General features: G+C 41.1%; 1 protein-coding gene across 1 annotated transcript in view; it reads right to left on the bottom strand.

Annotated features, from left to right (window-relative positions):
• LOC306754660 (membrane-associated guanylate kinase, WW and PDZ domain-containing protein 1-like) overlaps window positions 1–23,295 on the bottom strand; it is a gene marked incomplete at its 5' end in the record, with an annotated part of 99,689 nt that overhangs the window by 4,923 nt on the left and 71,471 nt on the right. Inside the window, 14 exons of the mRNA XM_079238700.1 lie at window positions 3–63; window positions 166–250; window positions 1,348–1,515; window positions 3,947–4,249; window positions 4,391–4,586; window positions 5,698–5,789; window positions 10,369–10,624; window positions 12,731–12,765; window positions 15,652–15,729; window positions 19,807–20,418; window positions 20,599–20,784; window positions 20,976–21,098; window positions 21,905–22,017; window positions 22,197–22,254. Coding sequence (XP_079094826.1) covers window positions 3–63; window positions 166–250; window positions 1,348–1,515; window positions 3,947–4,249; window positions 4,391–4,586; window positions 5,698–5,789; window positions 10,369–10,624; window positions 12,731–12,765; window positions 15,652–15,729; window positions 19,807–20,418; window positions 20,599–20,784; window positions 20,976–21,098; window positions 21,905–22,017; window positions 22,197–22,254 — 2,366 coding nt within the window. The remainder of the gene's footprint in view (window positions 1–2; window positions 64–165; window positions 251–1,347; window positions 1,516–3,946; window positions 4,250–4,390; window positions 4,587–5,697; window positions 5,790–10,368; window positions 10,625–12,730; window positions 12,766–15,651; window positions 15,730–19,806; window positions 20,419–20,598; window positions 20,785–20,975; window positions 21,099–21,904; window positions 22,018–22,196; window positions 22,255–23,295) is intronic.

The raw sequence follows: 23,295 nt of genomic DNA, 5'->3' as shown, positions 1-23,295 counted from the left end.
ACCTGTGTTGTCTGAGTTTGTGAGGGTGGTGGAGGGGGAACGCCCTTTGACTTTGAATTATTCCTTTCAATGCAAGAAAGAAAGACAAATTTCAAAATTATACCTTATGCTGTTTCAAGGAATAAACATTTTAAAGATTGCTTAAAGCCTTTACACAAGACCCACCTGATCTCTGTGGACTGAGGTGTGTGTGTGGTGGTGATGGTAGCTATCTTCTCAGCATTAGTGAGCAGAGAAGCATTGGAGGTTTCTGAAAAAAAAAAAAAACCAGGAAAAACACAGTAAATAGGCTAAAAATGAATAGTCTGTTTTATCAGATGCCTGTGTGGAACCACCAACATGCAATTCCATTCAGGCTGACGCTAACCGTTTGTGATGCTGTCATTTGCCATTTGCTCATGGACACAACTGGTCTTTTCGTGACAAAGAAAGAGAAAATAAATAAATAAACAAATAAATAAATATAAAAACTTGAAAAAAATAATCACAAAAAGCATAATTTTGTTTTAACAATGTTTCCAGAGGAGGAAACCAACAAGAGCAACTGTCTTTCGTTTAATTCCAGCTTATACCAGACAACACACACCGCATCACACATTAATTCCAGAGACACTGACAGAAGTACGGCTCTGCCTGCGTTAAACAAGCACATCAGTATGGCTCATTTATATTAGGCTCTTTACTCGCTGTCCCCCTCATTACTTGGAAAAAAGTGACTTCCTGTGTCTCTCAGAGGTGAACAGGTGAATTAAACCCAACCCTTTGCTCGCTTTTCTTGCATTGTGATTTAATATGCTGAAAGTTAGCAAACATCTACTGTATGTGAGAGTTTGTTCCCCTTTCATCTCCAGTCTTTCTTAATGTTCATTTCAAATCTTCATGGGAGATGTTGTGTCACAGCTGTGCGTTAGCATTTTGCTAACAACCCCTCATGTTTCAACATCTGACCAAAAATTTTTACCTAACATGTGGAACTTTCGGTCCTAAACTGTAAATTCAGTATATTCCTTTTAAAGACTAAGGTTAAAAGATTAACCCCAACAGAAAGCAGTAGTTTTATTTATGATTTTAATCATTTCCAACTAATAGCACATACAGTGAGCAAAATCAGGAATAAATGAGCAGAAAATGAGGGGATTTGTGGAAAAACCACAGTAGCTTCTGGGGCATCTTTATCTTCCTCCTACACAGTGACTCACTTTCTGACACAAGGGTTCACACCCTGATGAATAGTGCTTTTGCCTGTGAAAAGCATCAGTGCCCTTTGCTTCCCACCACAACCATGAATAAGTCACATCGTGCTGCATTATGAAACAACCATGCAAGGCTGGAAGCCAAGAGCCTTACCGTCACCCGGGATGATCCTGAGTGAGACCGTGTTCCCAGCTTCCTTGATCAGGTTGACGATGTCTGAGTGGGACTTGTTGGTGATGGAGCAGCCGTTAACAGCCAGTATTCGGTCCCCGACCTTCAGTTTGCCGCAGCGGTCTGCTGGACTGCCCTCGATGATCCGTCCTATTTTGTGAGGCATCGCCACACAAGCATTTCCAGCTTTTGTGTTAACATGTTTCCATGTTTATTTTGCATGTTATTAACAGCAAGTGGTCATGATTTATTTGATTGTTTTGATTGGTTATGTTGATTTGTGTTACATAGAATAGGAAAAGAAGAGGGAAAACATAGAGAAAGAAAGAAGAGGAAAAAAGATTAATTATCCAAATTACCACTTCCCAATTCACTAAAAGAAAAGCCCACAACGTGTGGTGCATTAATAGCTAGCAGGTTTTTGGCAATAAACATAGAATATATTACATTTCCTTTAGAAGCATTGCAAAGCATGTCAAAAGCAAAATTCACAAATGCAGAGGATGTCCTTTGGTCCTAAAGTCTGACATGTTAAATAATGGGCTGTGGAGCAAGCGGATCACTGGATCAATAAGCATTCAGCCTTTGTAATACTTTCCAGTAATTGAGCTGTGATATCTTGACCAGTGCAGAAAGTGCTACAAATTCTAAGGACAAATGTGTAGCCCACAGCTTTTATGTGGTACTAGTCCTGAAATCTAAATCTAAACTTTACAAGACTGAGATTACAGCAAAATGACAGAGTTCAATACAGCAGAAATTCTGACCTCTGAGATATACAGTTCTCCTTTATCTCTGCTCCTCACTCAACCTTCTCCTTACATCCGGAAATCTTTGCAGCATCCATATTAATTACATCACCTTAATTCACAGTCACCCTTCCCCTGTCTTGATTGAAAATGCATTTGTATGCTGTGACTTTATCTAAATAATGAGATATGGGACATTACAGGGTGTGGCAAGGATTTAATACTCAATCTGCTAAGCATCATGACAACCTCAGGTCAGTGTAGGAGGGAATGAGAGGGGGATGGGCCCTGCTGGACTGGAGCAAAATCCTTTGGATATTTGATGTGCGGGAAACTGAATCAGCTGAAAATGCTTTTTTTCCCCCAAGATTGAACCCATCAAGCACCCTTTGATGAATGCTAAGAGCAACGTTTTATTTGTTTTGTTTTGGGTTTTTTTAGTTTAGTAAAACACATTCCTCTGCCAGATTTCCGCCTGTGTCCCACGTGGTAATATCCATTTGGAGAATGAGTACAGGGTGCTAAAGCTCGATCCCCGATGCAAGGCATGAAATCACAAAGTCTATTCATCTCATTTTCTCACAAGGAATAGTAGATGATTTAACACAATGAACACAGAGGGGTAGCAGCAAGAAAAAAAGAATCTTTTAGGGCTGCAAAAGGTGTTCAGATGTCCTTTTCCCTGCACCGTCACAGCTGTCATCATTCATAACATATCAATTCTTGCAATGCATTTTGCAAAGCAGCTCCATTAGTCCATGGGATCAATGATACTTCCACCGGGGTAGTTAGCATGGCCATAGCATCATCCATTTTTATGTTTCACCCATGACGCAATCACAGTATATCATCATAACAGCTATGTACACAAGGGTCCTTCATTTGACATTTGAGTTCATCACTCAGAGGTTAACGGAGAATTTGCTCAAGGACGACATCTGCAATTCCTCCTCAGTGCCTGAGCGAGTTTGTTCCACACAATCCTGCTGTTTGGCTGTGATACATAAATGGTAAAGACAGCTGTGGAGTCGAGCTCAGTAGACTTCAATTATATGCTGAATGAACAGTGGAGGGCTGCTATAAGGGATGAATCTGTGATGGTGGAATTTGTGATAAAGCTGCAGAAAGCCTGATCCTGAGGGAGACTGCTTTCCTTATGAAGAGTGGTAGGTCTGTGACCTCCTCCTGAACACTTCTGTCAAAGCCTACGGCAAGCCATAAGGGGAGAAAACTCAATAAGGAAGAACCACAAATATATGGTAATTCTGCCAGAAGATGAAATTAATCATTCATTTAACTCGTGTGGTGCCTACATGTTCAGCACTTTTTTTTTTAAACATCTTAGTTATTCATAATGGTTTATGTCAGTTTGAGCAAAATTAGGGGAAAAAGTTAGTCACTGATGTATGTTAGTGGGGTGGCCGGGTTGTGTAGTGGTAAGCATTGTTGCCTTGCAGCAAGGAGATTCCTGATTTGAATCTCAAGCTCTGCATTGAATTTGCATAATCTTCTTGTGTTTTCTCCCGCAGTCCAGTGTTTGTGTAGTAGTCCAATTACATGACTCAGTTGAGATATAACTGAAGCCCAGCTAAACTGCATATGTAAATAAATGGTCATATGGTGACCTTTGCAGAATGTTTTCCGAATTTAATTAACTACAGTGAACATTTTTCAAATACCGTGCAGCAATTCAAAACACAAACTATTAAACTATCGAAGCTACTGAGTCAGATTCAAGTCTAAAGTAACGATTTTATCCTTGAAGGCAGAGTAAACAGAGTCAATTTGACATGTCAAAATGATTGAGCTTTTCTCTCTTTTGTTTCACTTACCGAAGGTGGTGCCGGCATCAGGCCTGGAAACAGATGACACAATGACAAAACCGAATCCCTCATTCTCTCCCCGCTGGATCTCCACATCGTATGGCTGCAGGGAAGCAGGCACCACGGCGCTCCCGCTACCACCGCCACCGCCGCTGCCTATGCCGCTGGTCGAACCGCTACCAGAGCTGACGGTGTTGAGTGAATTCTGGCTCCCCTGAGGGGTTCTCTTGCCCTCCGTCAGACTAGGTGCCTGGGTGCTGCTGTGATGGGAGGAGGCCGGTGATGGGGGAACATCCCCCTCTCCTTTAGACACTGGGAAGAAGGAAGTGGTTAAAACAGACTGTTTACACAAATGATCAGAAGCAGTGAGCTTTAACTTTGCAAGCGCTAATTAAAAAAAAAAAAACAAATCTCCAAACATGCATTCAAACATCATAGAAATACTGTCTTCACCTCCATATCCGGGGCTCTTGCGTCTGACAGTGAGGTTTACATGGCCTTGCTTGGCAGCCTGCTGCATCAGCTGCACCACCAGCTGGTGAGACTTTCCCACCACCGCTGTGCCGTCCACACAGATGAGCTCATCCCCCGACCGCAGGCGCCCGTCTTCATCTGCGGCCCCGTACTTCACTATGTGCCCGATGTAGATCTGGAAAAGGCAGGCACACGCCAATGAATGAGATTCATTTCATTTCATTGGGTCTATTCACAAAGTCACATTAATACGACAGTGTTACCATTATGGCGCTAAGCTAATTAAGAGTTGTTAATCTGCAGTTGGGCTGCACGGTGGCGCAGTGGTTAGCACTGTGGCCTCACAGCAAGAAGGTCACTGGTTCAATCCTTGGCTGGTTTGGTCAGTGGCCTTTCTGTGTGGAGTTTGCATGTTCTCCCCGTGTATGCGTGGGTTCTCTCCGGGTACTCCGGCTTCCTCCCACCATCCAAACACATGCATGATAAGTTAATTGGTAACTCTAAATTGCACCTAGGAGTGAGTGTGAGCGTGAGTGGTTGTTCATCTCTCTGTGTGTGGCCCTGCGATTGACTGGCGAGCTGTCCAGGGTGTACCCTGCCTGTCGCCCAAAGCCGGCTGGGATAGGCTCCAGCTTCCCCGCGACCCTGAATTGGAATAAGCGGTTCGGAAAATGAATGAATGAATGAATAATCTGCAGTTCATAAAGCCATCTGAAAAGAGAACGCTGTGACTCAGTGCGAGAAGGTCAATGCAGCCTGTTAGGGCATTAAAAAGCTTCTGTGATTTAGGTACTATGTGGGGGTGCGCATGAAGCTCTGACAGAAAGAAGCACACAAACATTGTGTGCTTCTTCGCCACAAACAAAAAGCACCACTGCTTGTGGGCCAGACCTGAAGCTTGCTGCCATTTTATTTCACCCTATTCTTCAGTTTCTGCCTTTTACTCTTCTTCTGACTCCTTCCTTTAAGACAAATATATGACGCACAACAGCAAGGGTTTGGTGGATAAGGCCTTTGCTTCCCTTAACAAGCTGTCTATTTGAGCCTCCAGAGAGCTGCAGCTCCAGTTAGAAAGGGGGAGACTGATGTGTTGAGGCTTTATGCTATTCTGGTTTAAAGGCAGGCTGAACAGTCAAGAAGAGGGAGAATAAAAAACTGACAGGAAAAAAGGTAAGCAAAGAGCTTTGTGCTGAAAAAGAGTCAAATGCCATATACATGCACACTTCAGTGTTTTATTTCATAAATTATTACAGTAAACAAATCGTGACATTTAAAGGGATACTTACAGGTTCCCCTGGCTCATTTCCACCCAAGATGCGAAAGCCAAAACCTGTATCCTTCCGCCAAAGGAAAATGTCCTGCTCCTGGCAATCTGGCACTGAAATACACAAGAAAATCAGTTAGAGGATCCCACAGGAATGAACTTCAACAGATCTAAAAGCTTTAAGATTTACTAAATTGCAGGCAGTATGAACCCAAATTATATTCTTGTCAACTTTAGTTTTCTTAATCAATACGCATTAGTATTTTCCCTTTCAGGCCTGTAACACATTTCAGAAAAGAAATAAATATGATTTATGTTGACATTCCTTCTCAATATACGTTCCAAAGATGTTCTGATATTGAGGATTTCAAGCGGTGAAGTGATGCTGGTGTTCTTTAAGTTGTTCCTTTTGTGTTTGGTCTCATGAATTGCTCAATAATTGATCAATAATAACATCTGAACTGAAGTTAATGTGAAAAAAGTCTTTAAGATATTCAATTTGCAATTAAAGGTATGATTTGACATGATTCCAGGCATTTTTTTTTACTTTACTTAAAAATCCTCTTCACACCCTGCTGACATCCAATTGAACCCGATAGCTTTTGCTCTCCAGTTGCACATAAGTTTAAATTATGGTTTTTTTTTTTTTTCCAAAATGTAGTTTTTTCAAACTGTTTTTCTAGGATCTCCTACCCTACCTTTAAGTAAATGAAAAATTACTGCTTTCTTTTCTATTTTATGCCCATATTTTCTATTGCATCTCTCCAAATCTAGAAACATCTCTGTGCACAAGGAACATGGTCAAAAGTCCATATTGGCTGCCCATGATCTTTGAGTCCTCAGGCGGTGCTGCATTCAAAACAGGCTCGATTGTGTCCTGGAAAAGAAACTGAATTTGTTCAGGGACACTTTCATAAAGAGTGTCCTTGGTGGCACATTTTACTGTGTCATCCACAAAATGCAGGTTAACGCTGTGTCATGCGAGGGAAAAGCCATGTGTGAACATGATCTAGAAATGACACTGTCTTTTGAAGACATATGCTTATTTATAAAATGACCTGAAGCAAAGAGCAAGCTGTTCTGTGATCACACAGAACAAATTTCAGATAGTTATAAAAACTTTTGGACACTGCTTCCTCTTGACTAAGGAGGGGAGTGACTATCCAGCTTTTTTTCTTTTTTTTTTAAATTAAAAATTGGTTAAAAAGATGTCTTCTCTAATTGCATGGAGGAACATCAGTATATGTTAAACTGGCAATTTGAGCATGTGGAATGGGTCTACCAATGCCTAAAGGTTTTCAAGGGTATGCCTTGCATATTGCAGTCAGACTAGGGATGCACCAATCCACTTTCTGGGAGTTCCGATCACTGATATCTGAAGTTTGAATATATGCAAATACCGATATTTGCCGATACCAAATCTGTTTATGTGTTCACATAACCATAGTCACAATAATGTTCAAACATTATTGTAACTATGGTTATTATTGCTGGTATAACGGTGTAAGAGTTCATTAGGTTGTAATAAATTATCCATCCTTTCTGAAGTTACCTCACCAATACAAATATAGTAACATTACAGATTTAACAATTTCAACAAGTTTCATTTTGATTTGGTACATTTTACCGAAATACAACTATAAATGTCTGGTTTTAAAACAAAGATTTTGCTTTTAGTGTAACAAAAAATGTCACATTTTAACATGAAAGGTGTTTATTTCTTTTAAAACATGTTCGAGACATGTCGTCAAACACATCTGTGCTAGCTTGACTATCGTGATATCGGTTGTGGTATCGGTACACTTTTATTGATACCAAGTAAGAGTACACATTCTTGGTACTGAGCTGTTACCGATACTGATATTGCTAAGTGCAACAATGCCAAACTGAATATTAAATCTAAATGCTATACAATCTTCGCTTCATAAAAGAAGAGTCCATGTGCAGGACTGGCATTTTAATGAAAGAAATCCTGATCCAGCAGCTGCCCCTTCGTCTGCCACAGTCCCTCCCTGCTGGGTCCTTGTCATCACATTAAAATCAAAGTCTCATCAGCCTTGCCATAGTCATAGACGTAAAGTTTGAAAGCGTTCTCGGTGCAGGTTGACCTCATTATGAGCCCTAATCTGAAATACAATCTGAATCACATGTAATGATTTGTGTTTCTTCCATGCAACGAATCTCTTCTGCTTTCCACCAAACACACATTCAATATATTTCCACAAATCTGCATCTCACCATCGCTGAAGCAGACTGTGGAGGAGGACACAGGCAATTTGGTGGAAGGCTGTTCAGCCCACAGGACCAGTCCACACAGAAGGCCCAGGCCTCTTTTTTATGCACTACCGGCTGTTTACAAGGCTGTCATGCAGGCCGGTACTGAACCCGTTCGCTTCTGTACTCCAGTTCCACATAAGTTTAAGTCACACTGCTACTGCAAGACATGCAATTAACCTTCCAGTGATCTGAGAAAAGTAGTGATCAAAGCTCATAGTAAACAGATTTCATACACTGAATTTCTTTTTGATTCTTTGACAAGTTTGATCTCTCATCCAGGAGGCTTCTGCAGCTCTCCGCGGTCAGTCAGAAGTCTTTTGAATGAGAACTTAGACCTCCAGAGGCGAATGGTAGTGAAGAAAGTACTAGAATATGAGAGTGCTGCCCATGTTATTGCCAACTTTACCTTGAGGATGTCACATTGTGCTCATCTAGACCTTCAAAGACATATAAAGAATGAACCCAACTGAAAGTCATCACCTGCAAAAATTCCTACAAGTATACGACCCCAGCCACTGGTTCGGGCATGTGTAAAATCCTGTACTTCTTGTACTTCTCACAGATCAAAATACAAAGTAATGTCTAGTTGATGAGGCTCCTCAATTACTTTATTTTGCATTGCTATCAATATCACACACAATGTATTGTATCCTCAATGCCATTCTATAATATTTAAAATATAATGTCAGAGGTGCTGACAATAAACGACAGTAACACATATTGTCCAGAGACTTTACTAATGCATCAGATGTTTGCATTCTCACATTGAAACATCTCTGGGAAATTTTTAGGCTTCACGTCTATGTGTAGGAACAGCGAGGAAAATAGAAAGCACTTAAAATCTGAGAATAGAAAACGGGACCGTTGTCATTTAAAATAGGACAGCTTTGACAAGTGATGAGAAACGCTCTGTCATTCCATCTGCGACTGGAGAATTCTGAAAAACTAAAACTGAAGACCTCATATTTTCTTGAAATTTTCTGAAAAGGCTGCATTATCTAAAAAAAACTTGAATGTTTGCAATACTACTCTAGATTTCTTCTGTTCTCCAGCAAGCTACACGATAAGTACATTAATATTCCCAGCATGTCAGCTAAAATGGAAGAAGCCTCATGGGTAAGAAGGGAAATTTCCTTAAAAACCAAATAGTACTCCAGATGCCTTCTCTTAAAGGTTTTACAACTCACCTTTCAATAACACTGGACTTTCACTGAAATAGCACACTTCAAGTGAACACAATGAATGCATGAATGCACCTCCTCATAAATTCAAGCAGTGTGCGCTGGCATGTAGCAGCATGCAAAGATATGAAAATACAGACAGGGAATCTAAGCTTCTTAGTCATTCTTTGTCTCTATCCCCCCCCCCCCCCCCCCCCCCCCACACACACACACACACACACATTATAAGCAAAAAAAAAAGGCTGCAGCTCTTTCAGGGGTTATCAAACAGTTATACCAATCATCTGCAGCTTAAAGTAGCACTCGCAAAGGCCCAGTTAATATTTCATCAGCAGCAGTCCTAGATTCTACACGCTGCCATTATTATCAACCAACACTGCAACTCACAGCATGTGTACAGCCAGCACATCTGGATGGGAACTGTTATAAATCCTTGACAGCTAATGCAACAAACCGGCCAAACACATCACCTGTTTACAATCGCATAACAAAATCTTTTGCAACACAGAGCTGCATCTCACAGCATCAACAAAGCCCGACCTCCAATGGCATATTGCTACTGAGGCAAGAATAGGACGTTTTAAGGATGTATTTCACCTCATGGACCCCCTCCATCACAAACTCTTACAGTGTTTTCCTATGAATAATGTAATAGCAGATCCCGAGTGAAGGGATAGTGACTTCACGCAGTGGAATGTTTTAGTTTTGGGTACTATATTAACTATTAACTACATATACAGCAGGATGACAAAAGCTGTTTGGTTTCTAATAGAGTATGACTTTTTAAGTAAACATGTCATATATCTTTCTATTATGTGGAATCAAACGTGCTTCCATGCTCTGTTGTGCACTTTAAATTCTTGAGTGCACAGAAATGACAGTTTGTGTACAAGTGGCTCAAACAAATACCCCGATGCTTCACTCATCTCCTCACACGTGTGTTGTCAAGGACAGATCCCACTGGAGGCATCTTTTGTCACAGCATCAGATGGGATTTAAAAGGCAAATGTGAAGCAAAAACACAACAACAGGCTGAACCGGACAATGTGCATCAACCCTGGATCTTTAAATTCTTTTTTCTTTTGTTAGTTTGTTTTGTTTTCATTTTAAACTGAAACCATTTCACATCCCCTGATGGATGATCTCAAGCTGCTTCCACCATTACAGAAAGTTCTTAAGTCTATATTATTGATACTAAGAGAAACTTTGCAGAACTAAAACAAAAATGTACTCACATCGACTCTCGTACATGCTCCTGGACTGTGCCCAGATCTTAAAAGGGTCTGGCTTCTTCTGCAGGGTGAGAGTGCCATCTGCAGGGTCCAAGGGGGGCAGGCCTGGCAGAGGTTGGGTGGGGGCAGCCGGAGTGGGAACCACAGCCTCACTGGGCATGGCGGAAGGTGGGTGGCTAGGAGAATCTGTGTGGGTGCTGCGATGGCTGCACACACTGTGCTGGGAGCTACTCTGGCTGTCTTTTCTCTCTAACTGGTGCTGGGTGGACAAAAAAAAGCAGAAAGAGGTGTATGGGTGTGAAGGATGGAGTAAGTATAGATGTAAAAGCAGAAGATGGAGATGCAGGGCAGAGAGAGGAGATGGAAAGTGACAAGTGAGTCAATGATAGGAGTGAGATAGAGGACAGAGAGGAAGAAAAAACATCCAAGGTCATCTTTTTTAGATATTACAGTCAAACTTTTCTCACTAAAAATGTCAGATTGAGCGCAAGAAGAAATTACATGGTTTCCATGGTTGCAAGACATTGGTTCGGGGGGGTGAAAATATTAATGAACAAAAGATACGGCTTTTTATGGATTCCATGGCTGATTTTATTGCCATTTTATGGGCGACACAACTTACACAAGGTCTGCAACCAGAGAATGTACACATTACTATGCTATTATTTGCAGATGCACACTGGAAAAAATGCTTTTCAGTCATATAAAAAATGAGCACTTCTTGGAAAATATGATTACTGACAGGGAAAAGGGGCAAAATTGACAAATGAATCATTTGTTGTTGTTTTTTTTATAAGCTATGAATAATAAAGCAGTGCATACAATGGTAGAGGTCATGGCAGTGTCTCCCACCCATCATACTGTATGAGATGAAGGGTCAAATTCCAATAATGCTTCCTAATGAGGACAACAGCCATACAAAATTGACTTCTCATTTGATCATAGGGGACTTGCTTAATGAGGTGGGACAGCACAGTGTCTCTTGCATATTGGAGTGCACTGTGAGCATCTATTTAGACTCTTAACTGGAGGCAAAATGGTTGTTCTTGGCTGACACAAAGTAGCACGCAGCGTGACATTTCACTGACATAACACAGAGGGGGATACTGGATTTTTCTTAGTGGAAAGTTAATCTAGAGTGACAGTCAGCCATGGCCGCTATCGGTCCCACTCGACCACCTAACGGCGCCTACCCCCCCCCCCCCCCCCTCTTCTTCCAACTGCCACACTATGTGACCTGGATAGGTAACACCCACATCCCTGATGGATACCAAATTAATCCTAATCCTAACATCCAGTCAGCTCAGGGATGGGCTTGTAATGTCCATCAAGAGACACGGGACAAGGTTTTCCTCCTCTCTAACAGTGACAACTGAACCTGTCAGTAACGTTGTCTGGAAGGAACATGCTCCTGCTACAACGTTGTGGACGTCCAGAGGTAAAACTGCTTGACAGTAATTCAGAGCAGGGCCAGTCTTTTTCTGAGTCTGTATTGATTTTTTATCAGCTTGAGATGAATTGTAAAAATCAGGAGGTGTTTGCTCTTTAAACTCCCGTGTAGCTGGCCGTCCCCAGAGAGACCCTCGCGCCGCTCACAGATCTGGTCTTCCTGCCTCTTTCTCCCCATTTTCTTCAATCTCACTTATCAATCACAACAAGGAGTCACATTGCAGTCTATTAAAATCTCTCCTTCAGTTACCACAGTCCGTCCACCCCCCCCCCCCCCCCCCCCACCTCACCATTCCCTCTCTCCTCTTTGCCCCCAGCTCATAGTGGCATCGTTGTCCCTCTTTTCGGTGTCAGTGCTCCTTCTATATCTGCGGGTGATCATGGTGATTCACTGCTGCGTCTCCACGTTGGTCTTCCCCTCCCTATCTTTGTTCATGCCTTTTTCTCCCCATCTTCCCTCAGCTGTAGCTGTCTGCCCTCCCCAACAGCTGGTCACTGCTACGGTGCTCTGCCCAGGCTATGCTCAATCAGTCAAAGGATGGCAGCGTGGCAGGAGAAGAGGGATGCAGAGTGAAAACAAGCAGATATATAAGGAAAAGAAGTGACAACACGGAGATGAAAAAAAAATAAAAAAAGACATGAAACAAAAAGAAAACCAACAATAAAAAAAAGACAGAAAATGGTAACAGGGAATGTTAAAAAGAGTTGCACACTGAGGAATAAAGTGAGGAGAAACGACAGCAGCTGGAAAAATAGGAGATTTCTGAAGCTTTGGATGCAAAACAGCAGAGCAAGAGTTATATGTCATATCTGTCTTTTGTTCTTTAAATAGCACTTCTCTCTGTCAGGAGCATGCGATGATGTGCACACACACACACACACCAACACACAAAAGAGCTGAAGACATAGTACTTACCACCAGCTTTGGACTCCGCTTGGCTGGCACCACTCCTGCAAAACATCGGCAGAGAGACAGAGAGAGCATTAATGACCTGCGGTGCTCCTCCTCCGTCCCTCTTGGTCAAAACCTCCTTAGGACAAACGGATGAACCCTTGGTTCCTGCTGCAGAGCGGAGCACAACAGTTCCAGCTCTGTTGCTTTCTCTCTCTCAGAGCAACACACCGCACTAGGTTGCTCGCTAATCTAAGTGATCTCCTCCCCCTTGTGCTGTAACCCGCTCTGCTCGGTGCTCTCACCCGTGCTATTAGCAGAGGAGCTACTGATCTATCTGCATTAGACAGTCTGACCAACACTGCAGCAGAGCAGGACTGCTGCTGGTACAAGCCACAGGTCCCTGAAGCATCCACCGATCTCCCCTTTCTGATCTGCGAGGCACCTATCTTCCAGCATCAACTCTCCAGGATAATCTTGACTGTTACCCAAAGCGAAGGAGCACATCAAAAGAAAGCCAGAGCTCCAGCCTTGATATGCACATCTTCTAAGTAACTACAGAGCTGTTTCCTCTCCTCTCAACTCCACCGCTTTCCTCAAGGCTTACATTGAGAAGCTCATCTTCTCTCCCTGCCTCCTTTTTTTCCCTTGTCCCTCCCCCTTTCTCTTTTTCTCAACACGATGACTCGCTGTGCCTTTATCCATCTCTATCTCTCTCAAACAACAGACTGTAAAGATTAACCAAGAAGATCAATCTCATTTGTGTTAATGAAATATTAATACTTTGGAGCCGGATATCCAAACGAGATCATTCACAGAACATGAGTGTAGGAAAATACATTCTCACTCAACTTTTTTTTCTTCAATTCAATCTGCTAGTTCTTCTACCTTCTACTAGGAACAGCAATCTTTTCTGATGGGCTCCACCTGATGTTTTAACCCACACGCAGCTTTTTCACTGCTTTCCAAGAAGCCTATCTTCCCTTGCTGAAGCTCCTTTTCCAGGGACTTACTACAGCACAAAGTGCTGGGCCAAAAATAGACAAATGAATGCATGAACGACATGAGGTGGGACTGGGACAAGCGCTTGCTGTTGCCTAGGCAATCAAGTAGCTTTGTATACAAAAGCGACAGTCTGCTTTGTTAAATATGATAAGTGAGTTGTGCATCACCATTTTTTTTTCATCTGTAGACCTCTGATGCCCTGCTGCCTACTTTGTCTTCATTTTTGCTGTAACGACCAATTATTTTCTAAAACATCGTGAACTCTGAATGTACAGCGAGTACCTACCGGTGACGTTAACACACAACACGCAAGCATCCATCTTAGGCTCTTTCTGCTGCATTGGCAAAAAAATCATTAAATGTTAAAACTCTGTTGCTGCAACGCCCATCTCTACACAATTCATAATTTATCCCTATTTTCTCTTGCACACCCTCGCTATGTCTCTGAGAGTATGGGGCGCCAGTTACTGGACCATCTTGGCTGCTGCTTTACTGCTGAGTGTTTTTTTTTTTTTTGTGGTTGCACGTGTATTTGTGGGTGTGGCTGACACAGGAGGTGCATACATCACAAGGTCAGATGTCAATAAGAACCGTTTCCCTTCACAACAGCACGTTTTGTGACCCTCCAGCTCCAGATTACATAGTGCAGAAGGTCGATACAAAAACCCTGACATGGAAGCAACCTTAGAAAATTTGCAAACTGCCAAAGAAATTGGGCAATTTATTAAGTAATTTTCCTATTCAGCAAGGGGGACATTTAATTTAACCACTGCCATTCAGTAAATACATTTCAGCATGCTTAAAGAGACTAAAGATTTGATGATGGAAAAACATTAAATGCCAGCTAGAACAGCTGTTTTATACACAGCCGTGAAAATGCATCTTCTTGCATTACAAAAATCTTCCAATGCACTTAACTTGCTCCAGCGAAGTGATGCTGATGTGTATAATTCAGAGCTGATTGAATATGGTTGAATGCAGCATTTATAAGCAGCTGAAGCTCAGTCAAAGAAATGCGTGAATTTTATCATCCTGCTTATGCATGTCTTTGAAGATGCATCCATAAACGTATTCATGCTATAAATATGTGACACGAGCATCGCAGGTGTGCAATGGGGTGAGCCTTTATTTATTCACAGTGCAAAAGAATATTGACAAGTGTGCAGGAACATATCCTACTTGCAGTATTTACAATATGCTACTGGTGCCATAATCCTGACATATTTTACTCTGCTGCTGCCACTGAATGACTTTAAATCACTGCTCAATATCCCATAAATAAATATGGTTCTGTTTCACAGAGTCTGGGTTATCAATAGAAATGGAAGACTGGTTTTCATTATTGTTCAGGTATCCTTCTCACTGGATTAGAAAGACACTTCAAATACAAAGGAGTGAAAGCAAACAGTATTGGTTTTGGATTATCTAAATAGCTGCAGTTGTCATCATGGAGGAAGGACCTTCTTTAGCCGTGACAAAACAGTGAAGTTTACGAATAAAGGTGCTAATGAGGTTATTACAACACAACATCCCAGGCAGTAAATGTGCTCACATGGCTCCTCAAATAGAACATACTCACATTGTTACGACAATATTAGCACACAGCAGAAATAATATCTGCTCAGCTGATAAAAGCATTTGCGTACACACCAGTACCGGTGATGGAGGTGTGGGTGGGACCTCTTTATGACTCAATTCACTCAAAAAATGTCCTTGCCATCTATCATATCTCATCAGAAAAAGACCCTGGATTTCACTCTCGCATGCAAACATGTTTTTTCTCCAGCAGCAACAAGAAAATTAATTCAGGTTGTGTTGCATTATAGCATTGTTGCGTGGGCACAGAGTATCCATGTGGGGGTATGACTCTTTCACTGCACTGAAAAACTTGAGCGTTTCAAAGTGAACCTGCATCACCATGAATGCCCAAGTATTTCAATCTGCTGCTGAGGCTGCGGCCTTGGTGGGTCTAAGCTGAGCCCACACAGAGTGAGTGAATAGTCCTTCCTCCAGGTTTTCTATATACTTTGTTAAAGGGAGTACAACATACGTAATGTTCTCTTTTTTTAAAGCAAGCTGCCAACATTTGCCCTTGCTCTAACTATGAGGTTGTCCCATTATTTGATTGTCCCCCGTCTTCACATACTCTAAATGACATTGTTTCATTCTATTTATGCTCTAATGATATTTCATTCCTCTGCTCCCTTTATTTCCCTTCTTTCTGTGTTTTCATTCACTCTCCCCTTTCTCTCTGTCTCTCAAGGGACAGAAGCACTCTGCACAATTGTCATGGCAACAACGATGGAAAGACAAGATGGAGTAGTCATATCTGGCTTGCCCTCCTTCGAAGGGGAGGATCTTGTGGGTGAGAATGCCAGATGTTATCTTTAATTCTTTGGGGGGAAAAAATACTGCGTTGACTAGCAAGTTATCATAAATATTTTTTGCAGCTATTTTTAACACTAGAATAATTATGAAATGTTAAAACTGTGGCCTGGAGAGCAGATTTACTGCAAATGTTGTGGTTCACTGTACATCAGTCAGATGAGGATTAATACATTTGCAGAGAGGTATTTGGTTATGATCTTTTAAAATGATTTAAGAAAGATTATCCTGATTTTTAAAAAAAACTAAATTCCAAGGGGCAGATCAATTAAAATTACACAAATGACTCAGAGCTAACATATATACATGCATTTTTTTCTCGGAAAAATAATTAAATACATTACACATTTGAGAGTAGGAAATTAGACAAGCCTGAAGCAAACAATCTGAGGTTGAACTTTAAGTTAGGCATTTTAAATCAATGAGATGGAGATCAGTTACTGATCTAATCAGCCAGAACAAAATCTAATATGTAAAGGAGAAATAGGGAAATAATAATTAAAATGTTTCTAAAGCGTCTTCCATTCCACATAAATATATATTATCATATATCATCTTTGCACTGTAGGAGGTGCTTCTGCTATAGAAAGCATGGAAAAGGTACCCTAAGGGAGTTTAAAGTTGCACTTCAAAGCGAGCGACCCTATAGGCAGGCTCATAGCTGATGTTTTCCTCCTCTTGATGACTAAGTTACCTTTTCTCCTTTTGATCAGTTGTTTAAGTTTTTATATATATATTTTTTTATCTTTCTATTGAAAAGCCAATACACTAAGTTAAAAAATATCTTCCTGATTCCTGCCTCCTACATCACTTGGCCAGCTTTCGTAACATTATCCCATCTGTGAAACGTGCTTGTGGGACTGTCACGGTAAAGTTGTTCTGCTATTTAAAAGCCAAAATGTGGTTTTGTTCATTTATAAGGAACCTTGCTATTACTGCAGGAAGCTTTAAGGTAAGGCCTACATGAACAACAGCCATCTGCAAAAGACACAATGGAATTTTGTCAGTGAAATTTGTGAACCTGCTGTTTATCAGTCTGAGATTATCCACCTGCAAACTCTTCTGTTAGTAGTCGGTTCAGTTAATGTTGCTTCACAGTGATAAGTATAAAACTGATCTAGTGTTAAATAGATGTTTTTCCACATTTTGTTGTGCAGATTTGATAAGCCATGGTTTAATATAAATCTTTTCAAAGGGAAAGAACAATCTTATATTACACCAAGGGAAAGAACAATCTTATATTACCCCCCCCCCCCCCCCCCCCCCCCCCTCCCCAAACATCATGACATGTAATAAGGAAACATTACTTCTTTTTACCCGACAAAAGTTGAGAGAAAACCTTCTTACTGAGTCTTGAATCAGAAGCTGCAGACATAAACAGATTAAAGCTTCTTTTCTCTGAGATGAAGTCCACCTCTTGCTCATCTTCTCCTGTACATCTCAAAGGCCAATCCCTTCTTATATGCTCCCCTCACCAAATTTCCAGCACCACTCAGCAAATCTCACACTCTCTGCTCTAATCCTCCACCTTCAATCTCTTAAAACATGATCCCTGACTCTTTTATTTCTGATTTTTTCTTCTTATCAGACTCCTTTAAGCCAGTGTTTGCAAGCAATTACAAGCAGACAGACTACAATCTTTTGAAAGGTCACAAGATCATCCTCCACACAAACCCGGAACACTGATCTCCATCCCAAGGACTATTATTATTGATTACAGCTGCAACTACTGATTGCATTCAGAACTGAGTAATCTGCCGTGTGTAATATGGATTCAGTTAATGAAATGGTGGAACTGTTAACCAATGTAACTTCCCAGAGTCAGGACAGATGTACATCATATAAAAACTAATCTTCTAATTAAATTAAGAAGGAAAATCTGTGTGATTCACCTCATAAATGACTTCAAATCAATTGTCTGATGATAAACTAATTGTCTTTACACTCAACAACAGCATGATGGTTTAAATTAATATGTGAAGCAGATGTGGCTAAAATCTTGGTCCCAGTTTGTGTCACTAGAATATCAGTTTGAGATATTTCACACTATAAGTGCATAATTCTGAATTTTAATGCTTTGCAGGGAATTAGTTCCTAAATGTCAGATGCTCTTTGAGGTTTTCCACAGGTCACTGTATCTCCAAATGAACTGGTGTTGAACATGCCTCAATGGCCACCCTTCACATTATTCTATACGCTGTGTAGTGAATGGTTGTGCATCAGTCTGCTGCTTTGTGTGCCAGTTATCACACTGTATCGTGCCTGATCATTGTTGAGACAGAATTTAATTAAATCATAATGTAGCCCAATTTTGGATGTTTTTATTCCAGGAAAATTAATGTATTGTTGCTATGTATTCTGTCTAATGGACTTCTGAGACATGTGGGACAGTTTTGTAAAATGAAATACTTCTGAAAAACCCTGAGAAACAACACAATATTCCTACTCAGTTCACAACATAAACAAGACATATCCATATAAACGTCTCAGTAACAGTAAGTTAGTACCGCCCTCCTCTGGTCATTTCTGGGAAGGTTGTTCCTGTCGCTTGTCTGCTAGTCACCCACCTGAATGCACAAGAAAGTTTCAAAACCAATGGATGTGATCTACAGAGCTGTCAGTCACTATAACAGCCTTGAAAACCACCGGTAGCGTCTCGCCCATTTCTCCTCTCATTTAATCCTTCTCTTTCCCTCAATGCTACACTAGCTAGAATATTATCCTCTGTAACACATCTGTATTATTCAGCCTTTCTTTCTCTCTCTTCCAGACACACACACAGACACACACAAGTCCATAATGATGCTGACATTTAACACAATAGAGCAGTGTTATTCCAGTGGCAGTCCACAAGGTCAACTCATTAGAGGACATAATTGATGTGGGTTCACAGCCCAACCTGCCACTAATACAGATCTGGGTTAGCCAACATGAATGGCAATTTAGCAACAATAAGGAACGGGCACAAATGAGGAGTCCAAATGTCATTCTCTGTGTGTGTGGATAGTTTACACTCTGGTAGACATTTAGTTTTGTTGACATCTCAGTGAGAAAATAATCCATCTTTGGGTCGTTCCAAGCAAACACGTAACACGACAGCAGATGAAGAGTAGAAAGGTGGTTGACAAATGATAACCCCCTGAATGAAAATAATGACATATTAATATGAATAATATACAAGTATGAAGATCAAAAGAACGATTACACTATAAGTCAGCTGAAACTAAATCAATCAGTAGTGAACATCCAGTCATTTTCTGTTTCATACAGAGAGGCCTCCATCAACGGAATTATTTCAGATAATAATTAGGTGTGAAAACATCATGCCAACTTTTCACAGCTTCAGAAAGTAAATGATTTAGACTGGTATACAAGTCCCTGACCTAATGTGCTGCTCCTCTACCCTCCTCTCATTCATCCATCTTGACTCTTTACCCATCCTCCCACTTCTTCCCACACTCATCTCCTCACCCACTTCTATTTTATCTCATCCTATCATTTCTGTACCTCTCCTCATTTCATCCCATCGAGTCCGAGCATTTTCAACCTGCCACCCACTCTTCCTCACTTCTGTCTCTAGCTATTTCATTGTGTCACTCTGGGTACCAACTATAGGCTACATGATGCTGCTGTGTGTTGAACAGACTTTAGTTTGTGTCGTCTCACAGCCTTTCATGACAAAACGTCGCATCCTGTAGGCATTTACATACCTCTTTGTACCAGCATTGTGACCTCACTCCCTCGGGGACATTTGCTCAGCAGATCCACCACTTGGTTATGAGTCATATTCTGCACATTTCTCTTGTTGACCTCCATCAGAATGTCCCCTTCTTTTAAGCCACGGCACCGTGGATAGTCCACTATCTGTTTGACCCTCTGGCCTCCTCCTGTCAGGCTGTCAGCGATAGTAAAGCCAAAACCTTTGTCTCCCTTCTCCATGTGAATGGTGATCAGCTCGGGTTGGGTGGCTATGGATGAGGCCAGGGTGACCACATCGCTGGAGTAGCCATGGGACCCATTAGATGCAACCTCAGCTGAGGGGCTATGCGGTCGGGGCTCACGCATGCCGTTAATGGGTCCAGCCTGGTTAGCAGGCGAGTCAAATGTCTCCTGTCCATTGACGATGATCGGTTCCTTGTCCAAAATCGCCACTGAGGTCACCAGGCTGGTGTTGGGGTCGTCAGGGTCGAAGGGCAGTGGGTAACCACGACACAAAGCCAAGTCCACCATGGAGCCGATAGGGATGGACTGGAAGATTTTTACCACCTGTGCGTGTGTGTAGCCCAGCACAATGGTGTCATTGACACTCACGATCACATCACCTGCACAACGGAAGAAAGCACTGTTGGTGATGCTGTGTAATTTATTTTACACAGGTATGTTCATTATTACAAAGTGTTGTGCTCGAGATATCAAAAGGGAAACGAAGATGCAGTGAAAGAGCGGCAGCGTGTTGCTAAATGAATGCAGTGCCCTCTGTGGACGGTGCTTGTGTACTACACCTGTCTCCATCTTGCCGTCCACAGCCGCAGGCCCGTCTAGCACCAGACTCTTGATCTGTAAAAATTCATCAGGCTCATCGCCTCCAACCACAGTGAATCCAAATCCTCTGCGACTTTTTTTCAGCTTTGTATTGATGAAAGTTCCTTTCAGCTCTGCCGGGTTTCTAGTGAAGAACGGTTTTCCTCCTGTCGAGTGATAAATAAACAACTGGTTTCCTGGGTTGGTCTTTCTACGTGAATGAATGAAAATTGGTTTCTTGTATCATTTTACCAAAAAAATATACATAAATAAACAGGTTCTGTCAGCAACATTTTATGTTAAAATAGCATATTTATAATGAATGCCATATACGGGCCTGAAAGCAAAAAAGATTTACGTTTGACTCCTGTCGGGCCGGGAGGGAGAGCTGGTGGGACTTGGGGGTCCCTGTAGGTCTCCAGGTGGTTTGGAGCATAGTTTGCCAGTGGAGCTGCTGCTGAGGAATGCTCCTCTATCCACTCTGCATAGGTACAATTTTTTCACACTTTAATCTAAACACATTTAGGACAAGCATGTATTTGCATGCCACATAGATGCAAACATATAAACATTGAACACCAACATACAAACACAGAGCTTAAAGCACATACTATATGTAGTGCTTTCTATCTGACTGACTCCATCGCTTTCTACAATTTTAGCCTTTTGCACATGTGATCATGTAAAACCTACACATTTTGTTTCACTATACTAAATTAATTCATAACATATTATTCAGTGTAATCAGATACGAAGCTCTGAGCTACATTTTGAGCCCAGTTGTTGGAAGTGAATTCTGGCAACTTGATGTTATTGAAGGTATGTTGAATCAAGAACTTTCCTTTAGTTTAATTACAGTGGTTCTGTTTGATGGCTTCCTTTGTTAGTAAAGAGTTCTGTGTGTGTCTCCTAAGATTTCAGCTTCAGCTCTCATCTAGTAGTTTGGCAACGTCTAAGCAGAAGTAAATATCTTCCTTTTTTTTTTTAATGGAATGCAAATTAAATGATCAAATACAATATGGCATACAGTATTCATGGTAATAAATCACACAAATTAAAACCTAAACACCAACACCAAACCAGGGCTTGGGCCAGTTTTGGATTAGTAAAAATGTCAAAATTTGAGAACCAAAACTTTGTATTTGACAAAAGGAAACTGAAGTCAAGTCAAAGCAGAGAGAAAAGCAAGTCTGGCCGAAACCCCGGAAAACACGGTACAAAGAGGACAGAATGCTGACAGACATAAAGAAAGAAAGAAATGGTGCCGTGCCAGGGCAGGAAACGAACCTCGAATATACCGCTCACCTTCTGGAGGCTGCGGCTGTTGCTGCTGCTCCAGGATTTTTCTACGCCGCGCCTCCACCACTGGGTTCTCATACTGGGTCTTTCTGTTAATATGACTGAGACACACAGTCATAATGGAAACGAAGAAAACAAGGTCATTTTAGGAAGAAAAAGAAAGTTAGATTGCATAAAAGTTCCTAAATTGTGCTGTTCCCAGTAGAGAGGTTTTGTGAAGTGGAAGAGACCTGCTTGTCTTTCTGTTAGGAATGATGTCACAATGAGGTGAAAAACTTACTCTACATAGTACACCCCATACACTGGGTCATCTATTCTCTCCCATCCTGGAGGCAGCTCTGAAATACAGAGAGTACACAGCATTACACACAAACATTACTCTGGTTGTGTTTTTCAGCAGCTTGTCAGTATATGTTGCCTTAGCAGTGCTGATTTACGATACTTTATTACACTTTCCCAACTATGTGATGAAAAACAACACCATGCACAAAACTACTATTTCAAAAGTGCAAAACAGAATGATTTATGTTTTATTCTACATAAATTCTTATTTCTTAATTGTATTTCTGAAGCCATAACCTTGCATGCCAAGAACTCATAGCATGTAAAAATAACCCGCTGAAAATGTCTGTTTTATTACCTCATTACAAGTACAGTTATTGGCGACGAAGCGGTTCCTTTCAAGTTCAGAGCACACTACCACTGCCAGCAACACACATTTGTTTTTAATGCATGATTATCAATGCCGCTTTCATTGTGCTCATTATGACAAACAGTAAATTGACATCAGTAATCATAAACACACATACTTATCACTTTCAAACAAGTCTTTAAAGATTGTGGTCAAACCTTTAAAAAAAAAAAATCACATTTCAAATACTATTATCATAATGTTGTCTTCCATATGCACATTTACACACACACACACACACACACACACACACACACACACACACACACACACACACACCTATTAATGCTAGATATGAGCATGTGGATAAATTGTGGCAACTTGTTCTCATTAACATGTTATATGAAATTCCTTCCTGTTTGGCTTTTATGATGTCAAGTAAGCACTTTTCTGAGAGATTGTTTAGAAGAATCCATAGCAAGCGACTACATCAGAGCAGTCATTGACAACATAGCTCTTGTTTCATTCCAGACTTGATTGTGTTCCTTTCAAACAGGATGAAACTCAGATGCTTTCTATTTATCAAGACACATTTATCATGGAAACTTTAGTAGAAATTATTTTAAATTTATTACTGTGAATTGGAGAAAAATAGTTGCAGTTCAGGCAATGTGCCATAAAGGAATTGTATATTATCTTATATAAATAACAAATTGAAATAACCCAAACGTTGAGTTAATGCATGGTA

The sequence above is a fragment of the Telmatherina bonti genome (genome assembly GCF_933228915.1).
Source record: "Telmatherina bonti genome assembly, chromosome: 4".
In the NCBI taxonomy this organism is placed as follows: domain Eukaryota; kingdom Metazoa; phylum Chordata; class Actinopteri; order Atheriniformes; family Telmatherinidae; genus Telmatherina; species Telmatherina bonti.
The sequence above is the reverse complement of the archived record's forward strand: the minus strand, read 5'-3'. Positions and strand labels throughout refer to the sequence as shown.